Source organism: Pristiophorus japonicus, chromosome 11 (assembly GCF_044704955.1).
Source record: "Pristiophorus japonicus isolate sPriJap1 chromosome 11, sPriJap1.hap1, whole genome shotgun sequence".
Taxonomy (NCBI): Eukaryota; Metazoa; Chordata; class Chondrichthyes; family Pristiophoridae; genus Pristiophorus; species Pristiophorus japonicus.
This window is the reverse complement of record NC_091987.1, coordinates 201,315,733-201,340,278: the sequence shown is the minus strand read 5'-3', so window position 1 is coordinate 201,340,278 and position 24,546 is coordinate 201,315,733. Positions and strand designations below refer to the sequence as shown.

At 44.7% G+C, this 24,546-nt stretch overlaps 1 protein-coding gene across 7 annotated transcripts in view; it reads left to right on the top strand.

The window, feature by feature from the left end:
- The window catches only part of LOC139276434 (uncharacterized), a 133,093-nt gene that overhangs the window by 101,561 nt on the left and 6,986 nt on the right, over nucleotides 1-24,546 (top strand). For all 7 annotated transcript variants that reach the window (XM_070894421.1, XM_070894422.1, XM_070894418.1 and 4 more), the window contains 8 exons: nucleotides 3,395-3,914; nucleotides 5,144-5,206; nucleotides 7,203-7,352; nucleotides 10,948-11,087; nucleotides 14,525-14,581; nucleotides 14,768-14,864; nucleotides 16,685-16,788; nucleotides 21,020-21,107. In XM_070894421.1, the coding sequence (XP_070750522.1) occupies nucleotides 3,395-3,914; nucleotides 5,144-5,206; nucleotides 7,203-7,352; nucleotides 10,948-11,087; nucleotides 14,525-14,581; nucleotides 14,768-14,864; nucleotides 16,685-16,788; nucleotides 21,020-21,107 (1,219 nt within the window). The remainder of the gene's footprint in view (nucleotides 1-3,394; nucleotides 3,915-5,143; nucleotides 5,207-7,202; nucleotides 7,353-10,947; nucleotides 11,088-14,524; nucleotides 14,582-14,767; nucleotides 14,865-16,684; nucleotides 16,789-21,019; nucleotides 21,108-24,546) is intronic.

Genomic DNA, 24,546 nt, shown 5'->3' with positions numbered 1-24,546 from the left:
TGAACATGTCTATCTGGAAGAACCATATTGTCTCGCTTAATTCACTGACTGGTGGGGTAGCTAGTCTATAATATCCAGATGGCCCAAAGCATATATTCAGCAAAATGCAGCTGAAAATCTGTGCTGTGGTATTTATTTTTTGTCATCAAGTTTGGCGGAATGTATGGAAAAATACTGAACTCGTGAATTCTTGTCAACCTTTTGCCATAAGGAAAAAGGGACAAAGAAAAGCAAATCTAACTTATTGTAATGAAGCAACCTGAGATGCCATATTGATCTACTCTCAGTAGTTTGACTGCATATGATGAGGCCTTGTATTCAGATAGGAACCAGAAATGATGAATGTAGGTGATTCACAAATAAAAATCCCTCCAACATTTGCAACTTTCACTTGCGCATTAATCACAGAAATTGTAACACTCAACTCCTGCTAAAAGAATAAGTGTCCGCATTAGTAGTATCCATTTTAAAATGTAATGGTTGTGATTAACATCCATTTAAGATGGAGGTGGGGAGATTATATTTAGTGCAGATGAGCTTGCCAGGGCTAAAGTACCTGACTTGGAAGAGCCGATAAGAGTGAAATTGAACCTCATTGGGCTCGTTTTCCGGGCAAAAAAAAGAGGTCCAATTTACGGGTGCAACCTCCCGTGCCCAAACAGTGTCAGAAACATATCTGATGTCACATTAATTTGGGTGCTGTAGAGGTGTCCCCGACGTCCGATTGAAACAAGTGTTGGGCATCTTCAACATATGACTAAAATGCCCAGTGCCTGTTTTAGGACTCATTTCAGAAACTTATTCGGCCTCAATGGAACAGACGAGTACGTGGTCTACATGCACTTAACCATTGGCTGTTAAAGGGTAATTAAAAAAAAACTTTTAATGTGGAACCAAACAGAGCAGGTGTGCTTCTCCACCTTCTTAGTACGACTGCAGGCTGCTGCCAGCCCTTGCACCCGATCACCCTTCCCCGCCCCATCCACCAAGGAAGTAACTGACGGCCACTAACGGCATTGCAGCAGTAGGTGTCCACAGATCTTGCTGGTCATATTAAAACGAGGCCCGAGGCCAAATATCAATTGGGCCCCAGCCCTACCTATTCCGGTGAAGGGATCGTTTCCTGTGCTCAGTTCACGCTGGCACAAACCAATTTCTACCCCATTGACTGTGCCTTCTGCAAGGGAGATGTAATATTTCCCCCCCCTCATCTTGTCCTTTCCTGTAGGTGGAGATTCATACTGGGGTACTATTCGGAGGCCTCATTGGCTGGGTAGCAGCTCACAGATCATGTCTTGGATGTCTTACTGACTTCAGGATGTATTAATTCACAATTCAATCTTGTGACCATAAATGGATAGGCACCACCTTAGCAGAAAAATAGATTATAAGTTACGTGGTATCATGTATCTATTGCAAAACAGCATATCATTTGACTTACCGTGAACAATGCCCTGGGAAATCCATAACTGCTTTCAGTCTTAGAGCTTCCCCTTATGACTATTCTCTGTTTCTTATTTTTGATCTGGCTATCGAACAAGTGACATTGTTCACTACGAATTCCACAACTCCTTACCTTAACCATCAATGTGGAAATCATCAGAAACTTTCTAAAAAGAGTGATAGGGAAATTAGTTTAAATTTGGTTGAGAAGTATAAAGAATAATCGAGCTAGACTAGTTGATAATGAGTAGAATAATTCCTATGCATTTTCAATGCTATACCTGGATATCTAAATGCGGAAAATAATGTTACATTCTCCTTTGGCACCTCTTTGGTAAATACCAAAAAAGAATATTATATTTGGTTTCTAACACCCATCTTTCCTTGCCTTCCCCAAGAAAGTTATCCCACTTGGCTTCAAGTGCCATCCTTTAATTGGAAGGTTAAGGTCGTGTAGATATTCTTGTTGGCTGTAATGAAAGGTATTTCACAAATGTTATGGGGGTCCTTTATTTGAAGCTGCTGCAATTTCAAGTTGGCAGACAGCTCCTATATTCAAGTTTGAGCTCCTTTTATTGGGAAGCCAGCACTCTTCCACTCTAGTGTGGCCTGGAAAAAATATTTTAAGCTAACATTTAGTAGATACTATCTACATTACAGCAGTCACTACTTTTCAAAAGTAATTCATATCCAAAAGACTTTGAGATGTATGTAAATATATTTTATTTTTTCTTTAGCTGGGGAGGTAAATTGAAATTAATTGTCTACACTTCAAGTTATTCTTTGAAATGATGCGTGACTAAAGATACGATTGCACTAGAGAGGGTACAGAGGTGATTTACAAGGATGTTGCCAGGACTGGAGAATTTGATCTATAATGAAAGATTGGATCGGCTGGGTTTGTTTTCTTTGGAACAGAGGAGGCTGAGAAGAGACTCGATTGAGGTGTATAAAATTTTAAGGGGCCCAGATAGAGTGGATAGGAAGGACCCATTTCCCTAAGCAGTGAGGTCAATAAGCAGGGGGCATAGATTTAAAGTAATTGGTAGAAGGATTGGACAGGACTTGAGAAAATTTTTCACCCAGAGGTGGTGGGTGTCTCAGTTCACTGCCTGAAAGGGTGGTAGAGGCAGAAACCCTCATCACATTTAAAAAGTATTTGGATATACACTTGAAGTGCTGTAACCTACAAGACTATAGATCAAGGGGCAGAAATTCATCAATCACTGCCCGCTGTTGCCGACATTGCTCTTCTTGATCCGCCCAGTGCCACATTCCAATTGGACTGGAGCAGGTGGGAGGGGAGAGCCGCTGGGAACTGCCCGCTGATGTCAGTGAGTGGCGCAACTGGGCTCCTGCCCACCGAGATCCCAGATTCCTGTGGATGGGAGTCGGCGCCAGAACAGGGGTGGACTGCTGGCTTGGAGGCTGGTCTGTCCACGACGATAAGTAGGAAGAACCTGAAAAAAAGATAGGTGAACATTAAAAAAAAATGTCAACAGCGACATACCTGTATGGGGTGCCCTGGAGGTCTTCATATAATTTTTTTATTTTTTAGTGTTGATTTTTTTTCAGCTCTTAGACCCTCAGTGGGCCCGACTCCATCCTCGGCAGCACTTTGGTGGCAAGCACCTTGCCGCTGAGAATGAGACCTCCCGCCCGCTGCTGCCCAGATTGGCGGCATATGTCGTTGATTTGCCGACCTTTGAGGGACCTCAGCCTTGAATATCCCGCCCAAAGTACCATCCGGTACCTCGGCGGCACTTGGGCAGGCTGAGGCCTTGATGAAAATCAGCCCCCAAGAGCTGGAAAGTAGGATTAGCCTGGATAGCTTCTTTTTGTCCGTCGGCACAGACATCATGGGCCAAATGGCCTCATTCTGTGCTGCAAATTTCCAGAATTCTAAGGTCACTGAACTAAGCAAAAACATTCCTAACTTTTGATTTTTCAGATTTTTGGAAGAGGGAACATCTAAATTGGATGAGAACAGTTATGTGGATTCTGAGATGACAGATTATTACCAATGGGCACCAAAAGAAAAGATGCAAAGTTCAAACACCAACACATATTCAGATGATGGTCTTCAAGATAAGATTTGCTCACTTAATTTGGGTTCATATTCCAATAAAAAGAGTAAATGCAAGACCAAAGTATCTGGACCATCACAACACAAAGACCGAGATGATATGCTATCTGCTGAGCATGACCTACTTTTGTATAAATCTCAATGTCCTCCAAATCCTCGACATTCTGCCTTGTTCGCAGAGGAACAAACAAAGAATCATTTAAGTGAACAAGCACAAGTTAGCTTGCCAGCTAACTCTTCGATAAAGAAGAGTTTGTTGGAACCTAATGATTTCAAGAGCTTTCAACAGTTCAGAGATGTGACCACAAATAACATGATGCAGGTTGGCTCAGACGATTCTTATTCTAAGTCACAGTCCTTAAAAATCAGCAGTGTTGCCAATAAGGTAAGTGAATTGTTTTGCTTCCATTAAGTCAATTCTTGTAGTTGCTGTTATTTTCTGTTTTTCTGTACAGTTTTTTTTAATGTACTACTCCTGTAAATAATTTTAAGTTAAGCTACCTGTGTTTTAAGTGAAGGATAATTTTACAGTATGTATGATTGTATTAGATACTTGTACATTCTGGAAATGTATGTTCCTGAAAGGATTAAAAAAAAATGGTAAGTTTTATTGTTTGTGCAGCCTTGCAACATCCTTCCCATTTAAATCTAGTGTAATTGCTTGCAGTTTTTTTGGTTTTGTGCCAAAACTAAGCCATAGATTAGTTTTTAAAATATTTAGTTTACTGTATTGCAGTTTTCTCTTAACTGAGAAAAATGCGACTTGATATCAAGATATCATCTGCATTTAACTATTGGGCAATTCTGCACCCTGTACACATTAAATTGCAATATCAATGGTAGCAACATTTTTCTGCCTGCAAGAATGACCCTGAGCTGCCCCTCCCTCACCCACTCTTCGTCTGACCTCATCATCTTTGGTCTCATACATTGTTTCATTCAGACCTCAGGAACAGTATCTAATCTTCCTCCTGAATTCCGTGGCCTGTTGATTGTCACCTTCTGACCTATTGATCGCACAGGGACCTTACCAGATCAATACTATAACTAGATTCTATTGTATTAATAAAGACAGGAGAGTAAAAATACTTTTCACCAGCCTAGAGTGTCATGATTGTAGACTTGCACTTTTTATATTGAACAGGATTTATTTTAACTGATGGATGGTAATTCTCATACTTTGATCGGTGCAAATAATTTGGTCCAGAAACCAAAATGTTGTAAAATATAATAAGTCATGGACAGACCTCTGTTTCCGCCCCACCCCCCCCCACCAAAACTAGATTGTCTTTATTCAAGCGCTGTTGGCAGAACATTGTTTAATTTAACTTGGCGAAAAAAAGTTATCATTTTCATATATTCATGGGTTTGAGCCAGCATTTGACGACATTTTAGTGAAAAATTAATAAAATAAACTTATTTGATTTGAATGGCACATGCTGAACAGATAACGTGTAGAAAATCATGAGAATCTCCATAGTCTTCCATCACTCTTGTGCTTCATGCCTCAAGTGTGTTGTGGTGCTGTGCGTCCAGAGTACACACACACACGGCTTGGACATAGCCGAATTATTGAAGAAATGCTGATTTTTTTTTTCCTTTTTCTTCTCGCAGAATATAAAGACTTGTGATGCCGCAGTAATCACTGATCCTATAAAACCGTTTGAAAGCAAAGAGGTAACGCCAGAAACTTAAAACTCTCAGCGGAAATAGGTTTACTTTTTTTAAGCTGATCTTTCATTTTAAAATATTCTGCATGTTGCTAACCCAAGAAGCTTAAATTGTTTCTTACCCAAGCACTGTATTGTATAGTTTTTTTTAAACTGAATTGACAGGTAAGAATGATGACCTTGGAGTGACTGTAAAGCTGCAAAATAAAAGTTGTCGTTACTGACACAAGGGGCCCAAGTTTCCACATGATTCGCGCCTGATTTTTAGGAGCAACTGGTGGAGAACCGACTATTTTAGAAATCGCAATTCTCCACATTTTTTTTCTGCAGTTCTAGTCAGGTAGAACAGCTCTAGTTTAGAACAGAATTTTTTCTTCAAAAGGGGGCGTGTCCGGCCACTGACGCCTGATTTGAAAGTTTCCACAGTGAAAATGTACTCCAAACTAAAGTAGAATGGAGCCAGTGAAGATTTTTGTAGAACTGAAAAAACCTGTTCTACACATTAAAAGAATCAGGCGCATGTTACAAATTAGGCGTCCAGAACGAGGTGGGGGGGAAGGGAACTCATTAAGTTCGACAATAAATCCTTATTTATACTTCTACAAATATTATACAAAAAAATCCAACCTGAATAAACATTTATGAGCCAAGAAAAGATTAAATAAACCATCTTCCTACCTGTGTGAAAGTGCTTCAGCCAGGGAGAATTCTGCAGCCGTTCGTGCAGCTGAGCGGGAGGGAGGGGTGGGAGAGAGAGAGAGAGAGAGAGAGAGAGAGAGAGAGAGAGAGAGGTGGAGAGGGAGAGGGAGAGGGAGGGAGAGAGAGAGAGAGAGAGAGAGAGAGGGGAGAAGGGTGGGAGAGAGAGAGGGGAGAAGGGTGGGAGAGAGAGAGAGAGGGGGGGAAGGGTGGGAGAGAGAGAGAGAGGGGGGGGAAGGGTGGGAGAGAGAGAGAGAGAGGGGGGGAAGGGTGGGGGAGAGAGAGGGGGGGAAGGGTGGGGGAGAGAGAGGGGGGGAAGGGTGGGAGAGAGAGAGGGGGGAAGGGTGGGAGAGAGAGAGAAGGGGGGAAGGGTTGGAGAGAGAGAGAGGGGGGGGAAGGGTGGGAGAGAGAGGGGGGGAGGGTGGGGGAGAGGGAGAGAGAGAGGGGGTCTCGGGTCCGGGGGGGAGCGGGTGTCGGTTCTTGGGTCGGGGCGGGGGGGAGCGGGTGTCGGGTCTGGTCAGGCGGGGAGCAGGAGCTGGCCGTGGGAGGAGCCCCAGTGAGGCCATTGGGCCAGGGCTAGGAGCTGCGTGCTTCGGGCCCCTCCCACACAGTTCGGCGCCTGGAGCTACTGCACTTGTGTGCCGACTGTAGCGCTCATGTGCAGAGGTCCCGGCACTGTTTTCAGCGCCGGGACCTGGCTCCCCCCCCCCCCCCCCCCCCCCCCACAGCTCGTGCTGGCTGCGCCGAGGGCCAGAGGACCTGTGAGTAGGTGGCGAATACCGAGGATTTTTTTAGGCGCGAAAAACGGGCGCCCAGCTCGGAGGGGCGCCCGTTTTTTTTTCTTGTGGAAACTTGGGCCCAAGCTGTGTGATCAGGTCTTGAGCACATAAATCCTGAGTCTGAGGCGATTACTCTCTTATCCATTACTCTCCATATATTTTTTAGTCTTTTCTCTAGCACACAGCAAAAAATAATTTTTTTAAAAGGGTATTATAAAAACGCAGAATGGGACGAAATGGAAAGCTCTTACAGAAAGCCAGCACAGAAGTGGTGGGCTAAACGACCTTCAGCAAAATAAAATCCTACGATTCTATTATAGATATTTCCTAGTAATCTACTACTGAATAAAATTTCTGCAATCTTAGTGGTCATGTCACAAGTAATATACAAGTAACAATTCTGGTGCTATAATAGGGGCTTCACACTTGTTAGACTGTACTTGCTCCAAACAAAAAGTTTGCCTAACTTTGTTCTAAACAAGATAACCAGTTGCACATTCTGCCATTTTGTTTTTTTCTCTCGTGCAGAGAACCTTTTTGTATCTATACCATGAAAAAGTTCACCTTTTGCAGAACTGTGAGAAGTCGCAAAAATTATATGTTCAACTTTGTGCTGACACTCAACATGAAATCAAAACCTTCAAAGAAAAACATGAGCAGCTTGTCATCAATGAGAAGGTACAGTTAACTTTACTCCAAAAACTGATGCTATTGTTATAAAGTTTACTGCTTTATTAGTAATATTTTATGAATCAAAGCTAGGTTTACCCTTCTATTAACTTGAAGCATGCGACTGTAATATTTCATGACTTCATGCCACATAGATTTTGGAATTCCAATTTGCTTTAAAGTAATAGAAACATAGAAAATAGGCGCAGGAGTAGGCTATTCGGCCCTTCGAGCCTGTACTGCCATTCAATGAGTTCATGGCTGAACATGCAACTTCAGTACCCCATTCCTGCTTTCTCGCCATACCCCTTGATCCCCCTAGTAGTAAGGACTTCATCTAACTCCTTTTGTGAATATATTTAGTGAATTGGCCTCAACAACTTTCTGTGGTAGAAAATTCCACAGGTTCACCACTCTCTGGGTGAAGAAGTTTCTCCTCATCTCGGTCCTAAATGGCTTACCCCTTATCCTTAGACTGTGACCCCTGGTTCTGGACTTCCCCAACATTGGTAACATTCTTCTTGCATCTAACCTGTCTAAACCCGTCAGAATTTTAAATGTTTCTATGAGATCCCCTCTCATTCTTCTGAACTCCAGTGAATACAAGCCCAGTTGATCCAGTCTTTCTTGATGGGTCAGTCCCGCCATCCAGGGAATCAGTCTGGTGAACCTTCGCTGCACTCCCTCAATAGCAAGAATGTCCTTCCTCAAGTTAGGAGACCAAAACTGTACACAATACTCCAGGTGTGGCCTCACCAAGGCCCTGTACAACTGTAGCAACACCTCCCTGCCCCTGTACTCAAATCCCCTCGCTATGAAAGCCAACATACCATTTGCTTTCTTAACCGCCTGCTGTACCTGCATGCCAACCTTCAATGACTGATGTACCATGACACCCAGGTCTCGTTGCACCTCCCCTTTTCCTAATCTGTCACCATTCAGATAATAGTCTGTCTCTCTGTTTTTACCACAAAAGTGGATAACCTCACATTTATCCACATTATACTTCATCTGCCATGCATTTGCCCACTCATCTAACCTATCCAAGTCACTCTGCAGCCTCATAGCATCCTCCTCGCAGTTCACACTGCCACCCAACTTAGTGTCATCCGCAAATTTGGAGATACTACATTTAATCCCCTCATCCAAATCATTAATGTACAATGTAAACAGCTGGGGCTCCAGCACAGAACCTTGCGGTACCCCACTAGTCACTGCCTGCCATTCTGAAAAGTACCCATTTACTCCTACTCTTTGCTTCCTGTCTGACAACCAGTTCTCATTCCATGTCAGCACACTACCCCCAATCCCATGTGCTTTAACTTTGCACATTAATCTCTTGTGTGGGACCTTGTCGAAAGCCTTCTGAAAGTTCAAATATACCACATCAACTGGTTCTCCCTTGTCCACTTTACTGGAAACATCCTCAAAAAATTCCAGAAGATTTGTCAAGCATGATTTCCCTTTCACAAATCCATGCTGACTTGGACCTATCATGTCACCTCTTTCCAAATGCGCTGCTATGACATCCTTAATAATTGAATCCATCATTTTACTCACTACTGATGTCAGGCTGACCGGTCTATAATTCCCTGTTTTCTCTCTTCCCTCCTTTTTTAAAAAGTGGGGTTACATTGGCTACCCTCCACTCGATAGGAACTGATCCAGAGTCTATGGAATGTTGGAAAATGACTGTCAATGCATCCGTTATTTCCAAGGCCACCTCCTTAAGTACTCTGGGATGCAGACCATCAGGCCCTAGAGATTTATCGGCCTTCAATCCCATTAATTTCCCGACTAATAAGGATTTCCCTCAGTTCCTCCTTCTTACTAGACCCTCTGGCCCCTTTTATATCCGGAAGGTTGTTTGTGTCCTCCTTAGTGAATACCGAACCAAAGTACTTGTTCAATTGGTCTGCCATTTCTTTGTTCCCTGTTATGACTTCCCCTGATTCTGACTGCAGGGGACCTATGTTTGTCTTTACTAACCTTTTTCTCTTTACATAGCTATAGAAACTTTTGCAATCCGTCTTAATGTTCCCTGCGAGCTTCCTCTCGTACTCTATTTTCCCTGCCCTAATCAAACCCTTTGTCCTCCTCTGCTGAGTTCTAAATTTCTCCCAGTCCCCAGGTTCGCTGCTATTTCTGGCCAATTTGTATGCCACTTCCTTGGCTTTAATACTATCCCTGATTTCCCTTGATAGCCACGGTTGAGCCACCTTCCCTTTTTTATTTTTATGCCAGACAGGGATGTACAATTGTTGTAGTTCATCCATGCGGTCTCTAAATGTCTGCCATTGCCCATCCACTGTCAACCCCTTAAGTATCATTCGCCAATCTATCCTAGCCAATTCACGTCTCATATATTCAAAGTTACCCTTTAAGTTCTGGACCATGGTCTCTGAATTAACTATTTCATTCTCCATCCTAATGTAGAATTCCACCATATTATGGTCACTCTTCCCCAAGGGGCCTCGCACAATGAGATTGCTAATTAATCCTCTCTCATTACACAACACCCAGTCTAAGATGGCCTCCCCCCTAGTTGGTTCCTCGACATATTGGTCTAGAAAATCATCCCTTATGCACTCCAGGAAATCCTCCTCCACCGTATTGCCTCCAGTTTGGTTAGCCCAATCTATATGCATATTAAAGTCACCCATGATAACTGCTGCACCTTTATTGCATGCACCCATAATTTCTTGTTTGATGCTTTCCCCAACATCACTACTACTGTGTTTGGAGGTCTGTACACAACTGATAGCTCTTATCTGGATCAACAAGAATATTGGGGACTTGGGCCTAGATTTTCCAATAGGAGTCCTGTTTATACCCATAATGGTTAGAAGGAAGTTCTAGACAGACTCCCAACGGTAGGCCAGATCAGCTCATTAACATAGTGCCAGGTGCAGATTTGAACGTGTGTAGTGACCCCACAGTTGTAGGAGTGGAAAATTAAGTACAAGTGTAATTTAAAGGAGCGGGGATAATTAAAAGGGAGTGTCAAAATAGGATGACAAAAATTTAGATGGAAGACATTTTACTGGAAAATGTATGCACTTTTACTGGAGGAATAAAAAAGATAAATTTAAAATCAAATCAGCAAATTGTCATTTTATAGTCCCATATTACCCCTACACACCTGGTGCAATATATATGTTACCAATTTACATTTCTTAATATTTTGAGAACAGAATAGATTTTTCACCAATCCTCATTCTTCCAACATTCTAAAATGATGTGAGACTGGGAATTGCAAACAACAATGACTGTGTTTGCGTCTTGGTGGGAATCAAGTTTTCTTTTCTTCTTTCGGAGATAATATAGAAATTGTTCCTGCTGTCTTTAGAGGAATGGGCGTACTATTGATTGGTAGGAAATCATTTTTAATTTTAATTGAGGTTTAAGGAACTACTTCAGCTATAAGACTGGAGAAATTCTGTGAAGTACAGTTTTCAGTTTTAATTCTGTAAATGTGGCGTAAGTATTCGTTTTTCAGAGTTTAGAGGATATATGGATATATCCGTGGAAGATAGGTGTAAAATAGAAATCGACACAATATAACAAAAGGTGTTTTTTTACTTTCTAACCCTCTTTGTAATAGAAACTGAGGGATGAGCTCACAACAATAAAGGTACAGCTGGAGGCTGAAAAAGAGAAACTTCATGAGAAAAGAAAATATCAATCACAAGAACTCAGTACACTACAAGAAGAACTTAAATCTGTGAAGAATAATTTAGAAAGGTATGGCAGACTTGCATGTCTAATATATTTCCTGAAGTCTCCCAGAACCCCTGATTGGAGAAACTGGTGTTCATTTCTCCCAGTTATAAAGTTGGGCAATAAATGCCATCCAGTTAGGTTAAAATTTCAGAACTCCAGTGGATATGCATGTCTTTAGGAATTAACACCATTTCCTGCATTAACCAGTTTGGCCGCGATTTTACAAAGCGTGGCGGGGGACATCTGTGGGTGGTTCCATCCTGGCCTCTAAAATGAATTTCCCCTGATTGGGCTTGTTAAGCCCCGCCCAGCACGATTCCTGGCCAATTGGAGGAAGCGGGTCTGGTGACTTAATTTGATGACTCATCAGCCAGAGAGCTGAGAGACAAATCTAGCGACTTTCAAACCCAAAAAGGGACGAGACTAAAAGCAAGATTTTATTTTACCAGGTAGTAAATCTGTGCAGCCACTCGTGGAAACTGTACTATTTCTAAATGGCCAAATAGGAGATGTCCGTTCCAACATCGATTGAAAATGGCCTCCCCTGGGAGTGCAGAGCCTGGCAATCGAAGGCTCCCAACAATAACAGCAAGTTGAGGTCTCGTAGCAACCCATCAAAATTTTTAAATTACCCTAATTGAATGGGTTTCATCATTTAACAGTGTTTGAGAGAGCCCCGTATAGAGAATAGTTTTTCCAATTTGTGACGATCTCTTGAAGCTAGGTGGCAGTTACGAAGAACTCTTGGTTTACCAATTCTTTCTTTCTACTTGGAGTTGTAAACGGGGTGACAAATGGAAATGAGAAGTATTTTATGTTCTATCTCTGCTGTGCAGCTCTTGTATATAAAGCTTTAATTGTTAGCTATAATTACTTTCAAACATAAAGTGTGGAGCAATGAAAATGTGAACCTTTTTTGATAACTTGTTAATTTTAATATCAAACCAAAACATTCCATACACTGGTTATAATGGGCCCAACATTGGCCATGACTTGCATCAATTTTTTTGGAGTAAATTTTTTCTGGCGTAAGTTAGAAAATGCCATTTTCCCCAAAAAATTTGCTCCAGAGTAAGTCAGTTAGGTACGATTTTTTTTTTTAGGTCAGTTTTTATTTCAAAAGGGGGTGTTCCTAGACACATGCCAGTTTTGGCCATTTATGCCACTTTGGCCAGCAAAAACGTGCTCCAAATCCACTTAGGTCAGCGTATGTGGCCAGCTCTGAAAAACCTTGCGGGCAGTTAAGAAAAAGTAGCGCACATTCAGCAGACATTAGGGCAGAGATAGGGAAGGGAACTGGAGAGGACCTCAACAACCAAGCAGCAAACGTGAAGGAAAAGCTCAAACCAATAAGATAACAATAAAAAAATAAGTAAATCCTACCTTATCTTTAAAGTCTGCCTGGGAAAGGCAGCTGGCCGGTCTGTGCATGGGATAGGGGAGGGATGACGTGCACTGGAGAAGTCACAGCTGCTGGGCCGGGGATGTCTCGGGGGTGGGCCGAGCCGAGTGTCCGGAGGAATCACAGCTCGTTGATCTGGAAGTCTCATCTCTTTCTCTTCCCTTCCTCCACCACCCCCCCCCCCCCCCCCCCCCCCCCCATCAAAGTTTTAAAGCACAGCCAATAAATAAAAGCGAAGTCCTTACCTGCCCGGGAACTCAGTGGGCTGGCTGGCCGGTGCGGGAGTCCACTCGGCCGGGGATAGGGTGTGGCGAGATCAGGTGTCCCTTCGGTCTGGGATAGGGGCTGCAAGCATCGGGTCCTGCTTACAGCCCAGAGGACGCACTGGGAAGGCAGGAGCATGCGCGGAGCTCTCACTGAGCATGCGTGCAGGTGCCGGCAGTGCTTTGGGCGCTGGCCTGTTGCCGCCGCCCCCCCCCCCCCTTTCAGCCACCATGCCACGCCAGGACTCCGGGGACTACGCAGTGGCCAGGATGGGGCGAGTATTTGCTGGCGCCATTTCCAGCGCGCAACGTTGCCATGCTTGAGGTCAGTGCGCCAACAAAACTCCTTGGGGAAAATCTAGCCCATTGGGCCCAAATTTCCCCAGGAGTTGCTCTTTTTTTTGGAGCAACTTGATTTTTCTGGAGTATCGTTTTAGTTGCTATTCTGGTCATTTAATTTGCGCCAGTGTAAGTGAGTTTGTTCAGTTTTGTAGTTTAGTTTTTTTTTCCAAAAGGGGCATTCCCAGCCACTTATGCCTGTTTTGGCCATTTAAGCGAGTTTGGCCATCAAATAGTTGCTCCAAACTAACTTAGGCCAGCGTATGTTGCCACTTCTATCTGCACAGAAAAACCTTACCTAGAGTTAAGGAATCGTTGCACGTAACTACATTTAAAGCACCAAACAAAGCACAAAAAGTAATAAGCATTCAATAAAAAATAAAGAACTGAAGTAAATAATTAAATTAACAAATAAAGATATGAAGTAAATCTTACCTTCAACTAAACTCGGCAGCGGCTGGCCGTGTGGGAGTCCCTTTGGCCTGGGATAGGGGAGGGAGAACGCAGCATCTGAAGGGGGGAGGCGGGTGGAGGGAGGGAGAAGGCTCAACGCGGCAGGGTAGGGGTGGCTGGGGGTAGTGGGTGGTGAACGTGGCATCATAACGGGGAGGGGAGATTTTTTGAGATAGAGAGACACACGCACGAAATGTATTCGATTTGGTCAACAAAATAACGCCACAAACCGATATTGGATTGGTGCCAGCAGCTGTTGGTTGTTTGCCTTGGTTCGTTTAAAGTTTGCTTTTCTGGCCTCAGCCAGCTTGGTAATTCAGCTCGCGCCAGGCCTCCATCTGCCTCGCCCCCCCCCCCCCCCCCTCCCCTTGGCCCGTTCCTTCGCTTTCACACGCTTATTGAAGCTGTCCCCGCTCTCTGAATGCTTCATGTGCCCCACACACACATTAACCCTGTTGCCGAGCATCTCCTGCCTTTGACTCGCTGGTTGACAATAATGCTTTCGGCAAATTATGCTGTAAAGATCCCAATCTTGTCATAAAATATTCAAGATACTTTCAATCAAAGCGTGTGCCCACACAGGCACAGCCACTGAAATAATGTTGCTAGGGCCATTGGGTGCCTGCTCGCATGAACGTGGCATCAGGGGAGCCCATTCGGCCAGGGCTAGTGGCGGCGTGCTTCGGGCCCCTCTCACACAGCCTGTAGAGATTCGGGCTGCGAGGAGGTACTGTACATGCACGCACACTCTAGCGCGCATGTGCAGCGATCCTGGCACTGTTTTCAGCGCCGGGACCTGGCTCCGCCTTCCACGCACTCTGCTGCGCTGCGCCAAGTGCCTGGATCGACCAGACTGCAGGGAAAATACGAAGGTAAATAATAGACGCCGTTTCTGTTCTAAAATGTTGGCGCACCACACGGAGGTGCGCCGTTCTAACCCTGGGTGCAAACTTGGGTCCAGTATGAGAACATTTCAAATTAAATGTGAATTTTCTTTTCAGGAACAAGAAAACTATCCATGAAAATGATACTGAAGCTCAGAAAATAAAAGAAGGAAGGTATTCTACTGCTGCACTATAATTGTTTTATGCTTTTTAATATTGAGAGTTGAAATAAAGTGCTTAAATATATATGTTGCAAAGCCATTCTTGGAGCTGTAATATATATATGATACCATTAACACTACACACAGCAGCAGCTTACCCTTTTGAGGATTTCTTCATCAGAGTGATTATTGCTTTCAGGGAAAAGTGGCTCAGTGACAAGAAGAGATTGCAGAAAAACTGTTGCAAGAACAAGGAAAATTGTAAAGAGTCAGCAACCAGACTGCTTTCTGCTGAGGTACTTATTACTGCGAAACATTACATAACTGGCACTTTCATAGATATTTGTGCATCACTGGCAAAAACCTATCTTATCTGAATGGCGGCAGATTAGGAAAAGGGGCGGTGCAACGAGACTTGGGTGTCATGGTACATCAGTCATTGAAAGTTGGCATGCAGGTACAGCAGGCGGTGAAGAAGGCAAATGGTATGTTGGCTTTCATAGTTTGGGGATTTGAGTATAGGAGCAGTGAGGTCTTACTGCAGTTGTACAGGGCCTTGGTGAGGCCTCATCTGGAATATTGTGTTCAGTTTTGGTCTCCTAATCTGAGGAAGGACGTTCTTGTTATTGAGGGAGTGCAGCGAAGGTTCACCAGACTGATTCCCGGGATGGCAGGACTGACATATGAGGAGAGACTGGATCGACTGGGCTTGTATTCACTGGAGTTTAGAAGGATGAGAGAGGATCTCATAAAAACACACAAAATTCTGACGGGACTGGACAGGTTAGATTCAGGAAGAATGTTCCCGATGTTTGGGAAGTCCAGAACCAGGGGACACTGTCTAAGGATAAGGGGTAAGCCATTTAGGACTGAGATGAGGAGAAACTTATTCATTCAGAGAGTTGTTAACCTGTGGAATTCCCTACCGCAGAGAGTTGTTGATGCCAGTTCATTGGATATATTCAAGAGGGAGTTAGATATGGCCCTTACGGCTAAAGGGATCAGGGGGTATGGAAAGAAAGCAGGAAAGGGGTACTGAGGTGAATGATCAGCCATGATCTTATTGAATGGTGGTGCAGGCTCAGAGGGCCGAATGGCCTACTTCTGTACCTGTTTTCTATGTTCCAATCAGAATTGAGCAAAACTGACACTAGGATTTTTGTTAGTTTTGGTTATATTTGCTTAGAGAATTTTTGGTTTATTTTTAGGAGGTCTCTTTATAATTTATTTGTTGTGTATTAGGTATAAATTTATTTGCATTTGTAGATTTAAAGAATGATTGTGATGTTTATACTTTTGTCCTCAGATATACTGAACTATTTTGCGTGGACTGTCTTTAGAGAGTTTTGTTTCTATGATGATCCGCATCCTTCTCTCCCCAAATAAACATAAAGTATAGTTTTATCTGAAAAAAATATTCTGCTTACCTATTCTCTCCAGTTTTTCTCAGCTCTGGTCTCTCAATTTCAAGTACTTTCTGCAACTGCTCCCAGGCCTCAACCAGTCCTGCTCAGAATAAATCACCCAAGTGCATGCTGGAGTGGCCTGGGAGCAAAAATGGCTGACTTCCATTTTGAGTCTTTCCATAGGAATGTGGCTAAGACTGCAGTGGGGCATTGTTGCCATTCATGGCTCCCTTGTCGATGAAGCATGCTGCACTATCAGATTGCTGGGCTGTTAATTTATACGATATTGTAGTAACCTATTATATTTTTAAGGATACGCAAAAACATGGAATCACTTGCATTCCTTCACTTTACTTCTATGCCCCATAGCAGCTAAGCTGATGCCTTTCAGGTCTATTATACATTGGGGAACTCTGGAAGGCCTCAATGCAGACTTAAGTTTGTGAAACTGACAATATAAAAGTCATATTGTCAAAATTAAATTTCTCAGCCCTGTCCTTGTGTATTGATACTGAATACAGTATTTGATAAATCACAGCATTCCTGGTGGAAAATTCAGTAACATTGGTTACAGGTGTAATCTGTCTGGATGAATACTTTATGGAAGAAGAATAAAACAACTTCTGTTTGCTATTATATATCTGGAATACTCTATGAATTAAAGGCGGTAAAATTGCCTTTTCTATATTTTGTTTTGTTTCCTGCTATAGACTCAGATTGAAGAATGGAAGAAGTACACAAGGTTATATTTTCTCAATCGCCTACTTAAGGAGGCTGTTGAAAATGTAAAGTTTTACACTGCACAGAAGACTCGGTAAGTGATCAATACAAATTGCACTGTTCGCAATGTATCGTTGCAAGAAAAAACATGCTGAGAGAATCCGTGGATGTAATAAGCAAAAAGGTCACACGTTGAAAACAAGGCATAACTTGGTTGTTGACTCATGGAACATCGCCCACTTAGCTTGGTTAATGCTGACTTTGGTAAAACGTTAAGCATAAAATTCTGAAAGTCGAACCAGGTTTGGGGAAGGATATTTTTTTTAAACTTGATGAAATCCTGAATCCGGGATGAGTTAGATGAGCTGAGCGTCCTTCACAGACCTTTCATTCTTGTATAATTTTCATCCTTTTACTGATGCCAAATTGATTAAGTAGAAAAAAAAATGCAAAGTGAGAAAAGGGTATTTAAGTCTGCTCTTTCTATAAGCCATGCACAATTTGTCCCATCATGGGCTGCAGCTAACTTATTTAATTGCATAATGGCAATTGCATTTTTTGTGCTTGTTGCCTTAATACTGCTTCCTGTGGTTTAGAGATGCGGTTCAGAAGAAGGCCTTGTACAAAAAGAACCAGTGAAAGATCCTTCACCAAAATAATAGTGCATTTCTGAAAGGAGCAATGTCCCTTGGTCATTATTCTCCTTTCTTCCTTCTTATTCCCCCTCCCCCACTGAGATGACAATTCTTATCTGGATGTAGTGGCTGAATTTCTTTCATAGCAATTGAATGTCCTAAAAAAAAATTTATTCGTTCATGGGATGTGGGTATCATTGGCGAGACCAGCATTTATTGCCTATCCCTAATTGCCCTTGAGAAGGTAATGGTGAGCCACTGCCTTTTTGAACCGCTGCAATCCGTGTGGTGAAGGTACTCTCTCAGTTCTGTTAGAGAAGGAGTTCCAGGATTTTGACCCAGCAACGATGAAGGAACAGCGATATATTTCCAAGTCAGGATGGTATGTAACTTGGAGGGGAGCTTGCAGGTGATGGTATTCCCATGCCCCTGCTGCCCTTGTCCTTCTAGGCGGTAGAGGTTGCAGGTTTGGGAGGTGCTGCTGAAGAAGCCTTGGTGAGTTGCTGCAGTGCACCTTGTAGATGGTACACATTGCAGCCATGGTGCGCCAGTGGTGGAGGGAGTGAATATTTAAGGTGGTGGATGGGGTGCCAATCAAGCGGGCTGCTTTGTCCTGGATGATGTCGAGCTTCTTGAATGTTGTTGGAGTTGCACTCATCCAGGCAAGTGGAGAGTATTCCATCACACTCCTGACTTGTGTCTTGTAGATAGTGAAATAGCTTTGGGGAGTCAGGAGGTGAGATACTCGCTGCAGAATACCCAGCCTCTAACCTGCTCTTGTAGCCACAGTATTTATGTGGCTGGTCCAGTTAATGTTTGTGGTCAATGGAGACCTCCAGGATGTTGTTGATGGGGGATTCGGCGATGGTAATGTCGTTGAATGTCATGGGGCAGTGGTTAGACTCTCAGTTGTTGGAGATAGTCATTGCCTGGCATTTGTGTGGCGCGAATGTTACTTGCCACTTATCAGCCCAAGCCTGATTGTTGTCCAGGTCTTGCTGCATGCGGGCATGGACTGCTTCATTATTTGGAGAGTTATGAATGGAACGGAATATCTGCGAACATCCCCACTTCTGACCTTATGCTGGAGGAAAGGTCATTGATGAAGCAGCTGAAAATGGTTGGGGCTAGGACTCTGCCCTGAGGAACTCCTGCAGCGATGACCTGGGGCTGAGATGAATGATCCCCAACAACCACAGCCATCTTCCTTTGTGCTAGGTATGACTCCAGCTAGTGAAGAGCTTTCCTCCGACTTCAATTTTACTCGAGCTCCTTCATGCCACACTCGGTCGAATACTGCCTTGATGTCAAGGGCAGTTACTCTCACCTCACCTCTGGAATTCAGCTCTTTTGTCTATGTTTGCACTAATGAGGTCTGGAATTGATTGGTCCTGGCGGAACCCAAACTGAGCGTTGGTGAGTAAGTACCGTTCGATTATTGCTGTCCTCGACACCTTCCATCTTCTTTGCAGATGATTGAGAGTAGACAGATGGGGTGGTAATTGGCCAGATTGCATTTGTCCTGCTTTTTGTAGACAGGAAATACCTGGGCAGTTTTCCACATTGTCGGGTAAATGCCAGTTTTGTAGCTGTACTGGAACAACATGGCTTGAGGCGCGGCTTGTTCTGGAGCGTGTCATCAGCATAACAGCCGCTATGTTGTCGTGGCCGATAGCCTTTGATGTTTCCAGTGCGCAAGCTGTTTCTTGATAACGTGGTGTGAATCGAATTGGCTGAAGACTGGCTTCTCTGATGGTGGAGGCCGATATGAACCATCCACTTGGCACATCTCGCTGAAGATCGTTGAAAACACTTCAATCTTGTCTTTTGCACTTGCGTGCTGGGTTCCGCCATCATTGAAAATGGGGATATTCATGGAGCCTCCTCCTCTTGTTAGTTATTTAATTATCCATCATCATTCAAGACTGGATGTGGCAGGACTGCAGAGCTTTGATCTGATCTGTTGATTGTGTGATCGCTTGGCTCTGTTTATAGTACGCTGCTTTTGCTGTTTAGCATGCATGTAGTCCTGTATTGCAACTTTCCGTGGTTGACACCTCATTTTAGGTATGCCTGGTGCTGCTCCAGGCATGCTCTTCTGCACTCCTCATTGAACCAGGGTTGGACTCCTGGCATGATGGTTGTGGTAGAGCGAGGGATATGCTGGGAAATGAGGTTACAGATTGTCCCCCATACAGAGTACATTCTGTGCCCTTGTTACGCTCAGTGCTTCTCCCAAGTGGAAAGTGTGAGATTATGCACTTTGGCAGAAAAAAATCAAAGAGCAAGTTATTATTTAAATGGAGAACTGCCTCCAAAGCAAGTATATCCTTTCGTAAATATGGAAACTAATACTCACCGCAGTATTCCCGGTGTGGCCTCACCAATACCCTGTATAACTGTAGCAAGACTTCCCTGCTTTTATACTCCATCCCCTTTGCAATAAAAGCCAAGATTCCATTGGCCTTCCTGATCACTTGCTGTACCTGCATACTAACCTTTTGTGTTTCATGCACAAGTACCCCCAGGTACCTGCAGCACTTGCAGTTATTCTCCATTTAAATAGTAACTTGCTCTTTGATTTTTTTCTGCCAACCTGACACTTTCCAACATTATACTCCATCTGCCAAATTTTGGTCCACTCACTTAGCCTGTCTAGCTTTTTATTCCAGATTTATTTAATTGACTGAATTTAAATTCCCCAGCTGCCCCTGTGGTATTTGAATTTGAACTTGTGTCTCTGGATCATTCGTCCATGTCTCTGGAATACTAGTGCTACCGTTTCTGGTGTGGGAATGGAATAAAGGCATTTTCATCTTTGTGACTTGTAACTAAACTTTTATGAAATAAAATGAAATGTAGATTGATGAAATAATTACAAAATTTACATTAAAGTAAATATTTTAAATGGCCGTGTACACACAACCTTTCGATAGACTTCTACTTCAGCTTCCATTTGTACGTCAAGAAATTTGTGGAACGAACATATCTGAATTAGATATTATTATGGCATTTGCTGCTTCTATATTTTTCCATAAACAGAACTGTGTGCAGTTTAAAAGTGGTAGCAATACTATCACTGGAGTTCAGAAGAATGAGCGGGGACCTCATTGAAACGTTTAAAATTCTGACGGGTTTAGACAGGTTAGATGCAGGAAGAATGTTCCCAATGTTGGGGAAGTCCAGAACCAGGGGTCACAGTCTAAGGATAAGGGGTAAGCCATTTAGGACCGAGATGAGGAGAAACTTCTTCACCCAGAGAGTGGTGAACCTGTGGAATTTTCTACCACAGAAAGTTGTTGAGGCCAATTCACTAAATATATTCAAAAAGGAGTTAGATGAAGTCCTTACTACTAGGGGGATCAAGGGGTATGGCGAGAAAGCAGGAAGGGGGTACTGAAGTTGCATGTTCAGCCATGAACTCAGTGAATGGCGGTGCAGGCTAGAAGGGCTGAATGGCCTACTCCTGCACCTATTTTCTATGTTTCTATAAGGATCTGACTGTTCTAGAATTGTGACTTTCATAACCATTTGTTATCCAAGTTACCTCACTAGTGCTTACTAGGTGCAAAAGTAATATTGTTTCCCTCATTTAAAATGAGAAATTATGACCACTTGAATAATTCTAAAGGTGATTGGTATACTTCAACCGTGTTCCATCGTAACATGCTTCTGATTACATCTTTGAAGGAATGTTAATTCTCCAGAAGTCATTGCCGCCTGTGACATGTGGGAAAAAAGAATGAAAGGAATTCAAGGACAAATTACTCTAGTCAATGTGAGTTACTGTTTTTATTATTAACAGTCAAATTTGACCTTAGTATTGCCACAGCAATGGAAAATTGTTTGTTCCTCATTTTCTATAAAAATATAACTGACAGATGTGAAAATTACACATCATAAAAATGTATGGAATGTTGGGCTCCTTGTCACTCAAAAAAATTGATTAATTCTTTAAGATCCTTGCAAAAAAGCGAAGCTAATCAAGATTTCATTTCATTTGGTTGAATTTTTGCAGGTTTGATGAGAAAATGTGATGTGTTTCTGTTTCTTCTTCCAACACACAACTATAAAAAAAAAAGCAAAGATTTTGCTGTTACGGTGCAAGGGTGCATTTGTTTTCGTGGGAAACTTTAACCTTCCCTATTTTTTACATTTTTAAATCTCTAACTGTTTGTGTCTATTATTTCCAGTATTAAATATTGTCAACTGAGAGAAATCAAGCTAGCATCCAAAAGGATGTTCAAATCGTGCTTCGAGCGATTTTATGGGTTCTCTTTTTTTATAGTAGTAGCTGTTTGCTGACAGCTTATTGTTCATAATAGCTTTTCATAGGAAGTTTGAGGTGGAGCAGGCTTTGAAGGGCTGAATGTCCTGCTCCTACTCCTATTTCTTATGTTTTTACTCGTTTTCCTGTCTGTCATTTTCTACTCCATTAGAACTTGCTGTTTTACAAAGTTGAAATTTGCAAATATCGCTAGACACACATATTGTATTGTGAGTCTCTTTGCCGCACATGTTATTTAGAATAAATCATTCATACAAAATGGTTTTGGAGAGTTGGGATGAGCAAAATTAATTACTAGTGACAGGCAGTTGCATGATCACATCACAAGTCTGCAGATTAAAAATGGTCTACGTGTGATTCCTTCCTTTATAGTTGTAGAGAAGGCAGTAAAGTTTTGCATTTTATTTATTCTAATTTTGTTTGAAGTGCATTCAGTACATGTGTTCTGAAAAAAATCTAGTACAGGAATGATTAAGTATATATTGCCTTTGCAGTGTAGAATAGTTTCATTTCCTGTACCACTTCGGGAAAGATCGTTGCTCTGCCACAGATTAACACTGAGATTTGAAGAAAATTGTTACTTTCTAAATAAACATTATGCTTCATTAAGTATCCTTCATGTACAATAGCATAGCCATGTGGGATAAGCCACAATGATATTTCACTTTTTAACATTTGAAGGATCAGCAAAATCTGAATTGCTATGTTTCAATATATTGCATGTATCAAAGCAAATGAAATCTGCATCAGGAAAGAATTAGAAAAGCTCATATGCACCATACTGTTTAGTCATGAAACCGTTGGAGGCTCAGCATCATCATAGGCGGTCCCTCGAACGAGGATGACTTACTTCCACATGAGTTCACAGATGCTCAGCACAGACCAGCGATTGATGATGTTCCCCAGTAAACCATCAGGGAGTCGGGACAGACCAGGGACCAACTTGAAGGAGACCTAGTTTAAAAATAAGACACCTTCTGTTAAACTTGAGTCTTGCTTTGTTGAGTACCTTTGGGTTGACAGTTGGTTAATTAGATATTGGAACATTTTATGGTAACATTTAAGGTACTGAGTGTCACAACTTTTGATCAATCAGATAAAAGGCACCTGGAGTAAGAGGGTAGGTCCTCTGTTTACCGCCAAGGCACATCTCTTCTAATTTCTGCTTTGCTTTATATCTTGAATTCCATCTGTGTCCATTTTTGTGTTAATGTTGGCTGCGACTCTGGACCTGAGCCCATTGGGCCCAAGTTTCCACAAGAAAAAAAAACAGGCGCCCCTCCGAGCTGGGCGCCCGTTTTTCGCGCCTAAAACGGTGCCTAAAAAAATCCTCGGTATTCTCCACCTACTTACAGGTCCTCTGGCCCTCGGCGCAGCCAGCACGAGCTGTGGGGGGGGGGGGGCGGAGCCAGGTCCCTGCGCTGAAAACAGTGCCGGGACCTCTGCACATGCGCGCTACAGTCGGCACGCAAGTGCAGTAGCTCCAGGCGTCGAACTGTGTGGGAGGGGCCCGAAGCACGCAGCCCCTAGCCATGGCTGAATGGCCTCACTGGGGCTGCGTGAATGAGGCTCCTCCCACGGCCAGCTCCTGCCCCCCCCCCCCCCCCGACCAGACCCGACACTCGCTCCCCGGCCGACCACACCCGACACCCGCTCCCCGCTGACCAGACACCCCCCCACCCCCCGCTGACCTGACCCGACCGCCACCGACCCGAGACCCGCTCCCCCCGACCCGCTCTCTCTTCCCCCCCCCCCCCCCCCCCCCGACACCAGCGCACCTCCCGACCCAACCCCCGCTCTCCCCCCACCCCACCACCACCACCGGACTGACTCGACCCCACCCGCGCTCCTGTTCCCCGACCTGACCTGCCTCCACCCCCCCCCCCCTCCCTCTCCTTCTCCCCCCCCCCCGCCCCGCCCCGCTCTAACTCTCTCCCTCTCTCTCTCTCTCTCTCTCTCTCTCTCTCTCTCTCTCTCTCTCTCTCTCCCCCCCTCCCCCCTCTCTCTTCCCTCCCCCCTCTCTTTCCCTCCCTCCCCCCCCTCTCCATACTCCCCGCTCTCTCTCTCCCCCCCGCTCTCTCCCCCCCCGCTCTCTCTCTGCCCCCCGCTCTCTCTCTGCCCCCCGCTCTCTCTCTGCCCCCGCTCTCTCTCTGCCCCCCGCTCTCTCTCTGCCCCCCGCTCTCTCTCTGCCCCCCGCGCTCTCTCTGCCCCCCGCGCTCTCTCTGCCCCCCGCGCGCTCTCTGCCCCCCGCGCGCTCTCTGCCCCCCGCGCGCTCTCTGCCCCCCGCGCGCTCTCTGCCCCCCGCGCGCTCTCTGCCCCCCGCGCGCTCTCTGCCCCCCGCGCGCTCTCTGCCCCCCGCGCGCTCTCTGCCCCCCGCGCGCTCTCTGCCCCCCGCGCGCTCTCTGCCCCCCGCGCGCTCTCTGCCCCCCGCGCGCTCTCTGCCCCCCGCGCGCTCTCTGCCCCCCGCGCGCTCTCTGCCCCCCGCGCGCTCTCTGCCCCCGCGCGCTCTCTGCCCCCCGCGCGCTCTCTGCCCCCCGCGCTCTCTCTGCCCCCCGCGCTCTCTCTGCCCCCCGCGCTCTCTCTGCCCCCCGCGCTCTCTCTGCCCCCCGCGCTCTCTCTGCCCCCCGCGCTCTCTCTGCCCCCCGCGCTCTCTCTGCCCCCCGCGCTCTCTCTGCCCCCCGCGCTCTCTCTGCCCCCGCGCTCTCTCTGCCCCCCGCCCCCCCCCCCCCCCGCTCTCTCTTCCCTCCCTCTCTCTCTCTTCCCCCCTCTCTCTCTCTTCCCTCCCTCTCTCTCTCTCTTCCCCCCCCTCTCTCTCTCTTCCCCCCCCCTCTCTCTCTCTTCCCCCCCCCCTCCCCCCCCGCTCTCTCTTCCCCCCCACCCGCTCTCTCTTCCCCCCCACCCGCTCTCTCTCCCCCGCCCACCCGCTCTC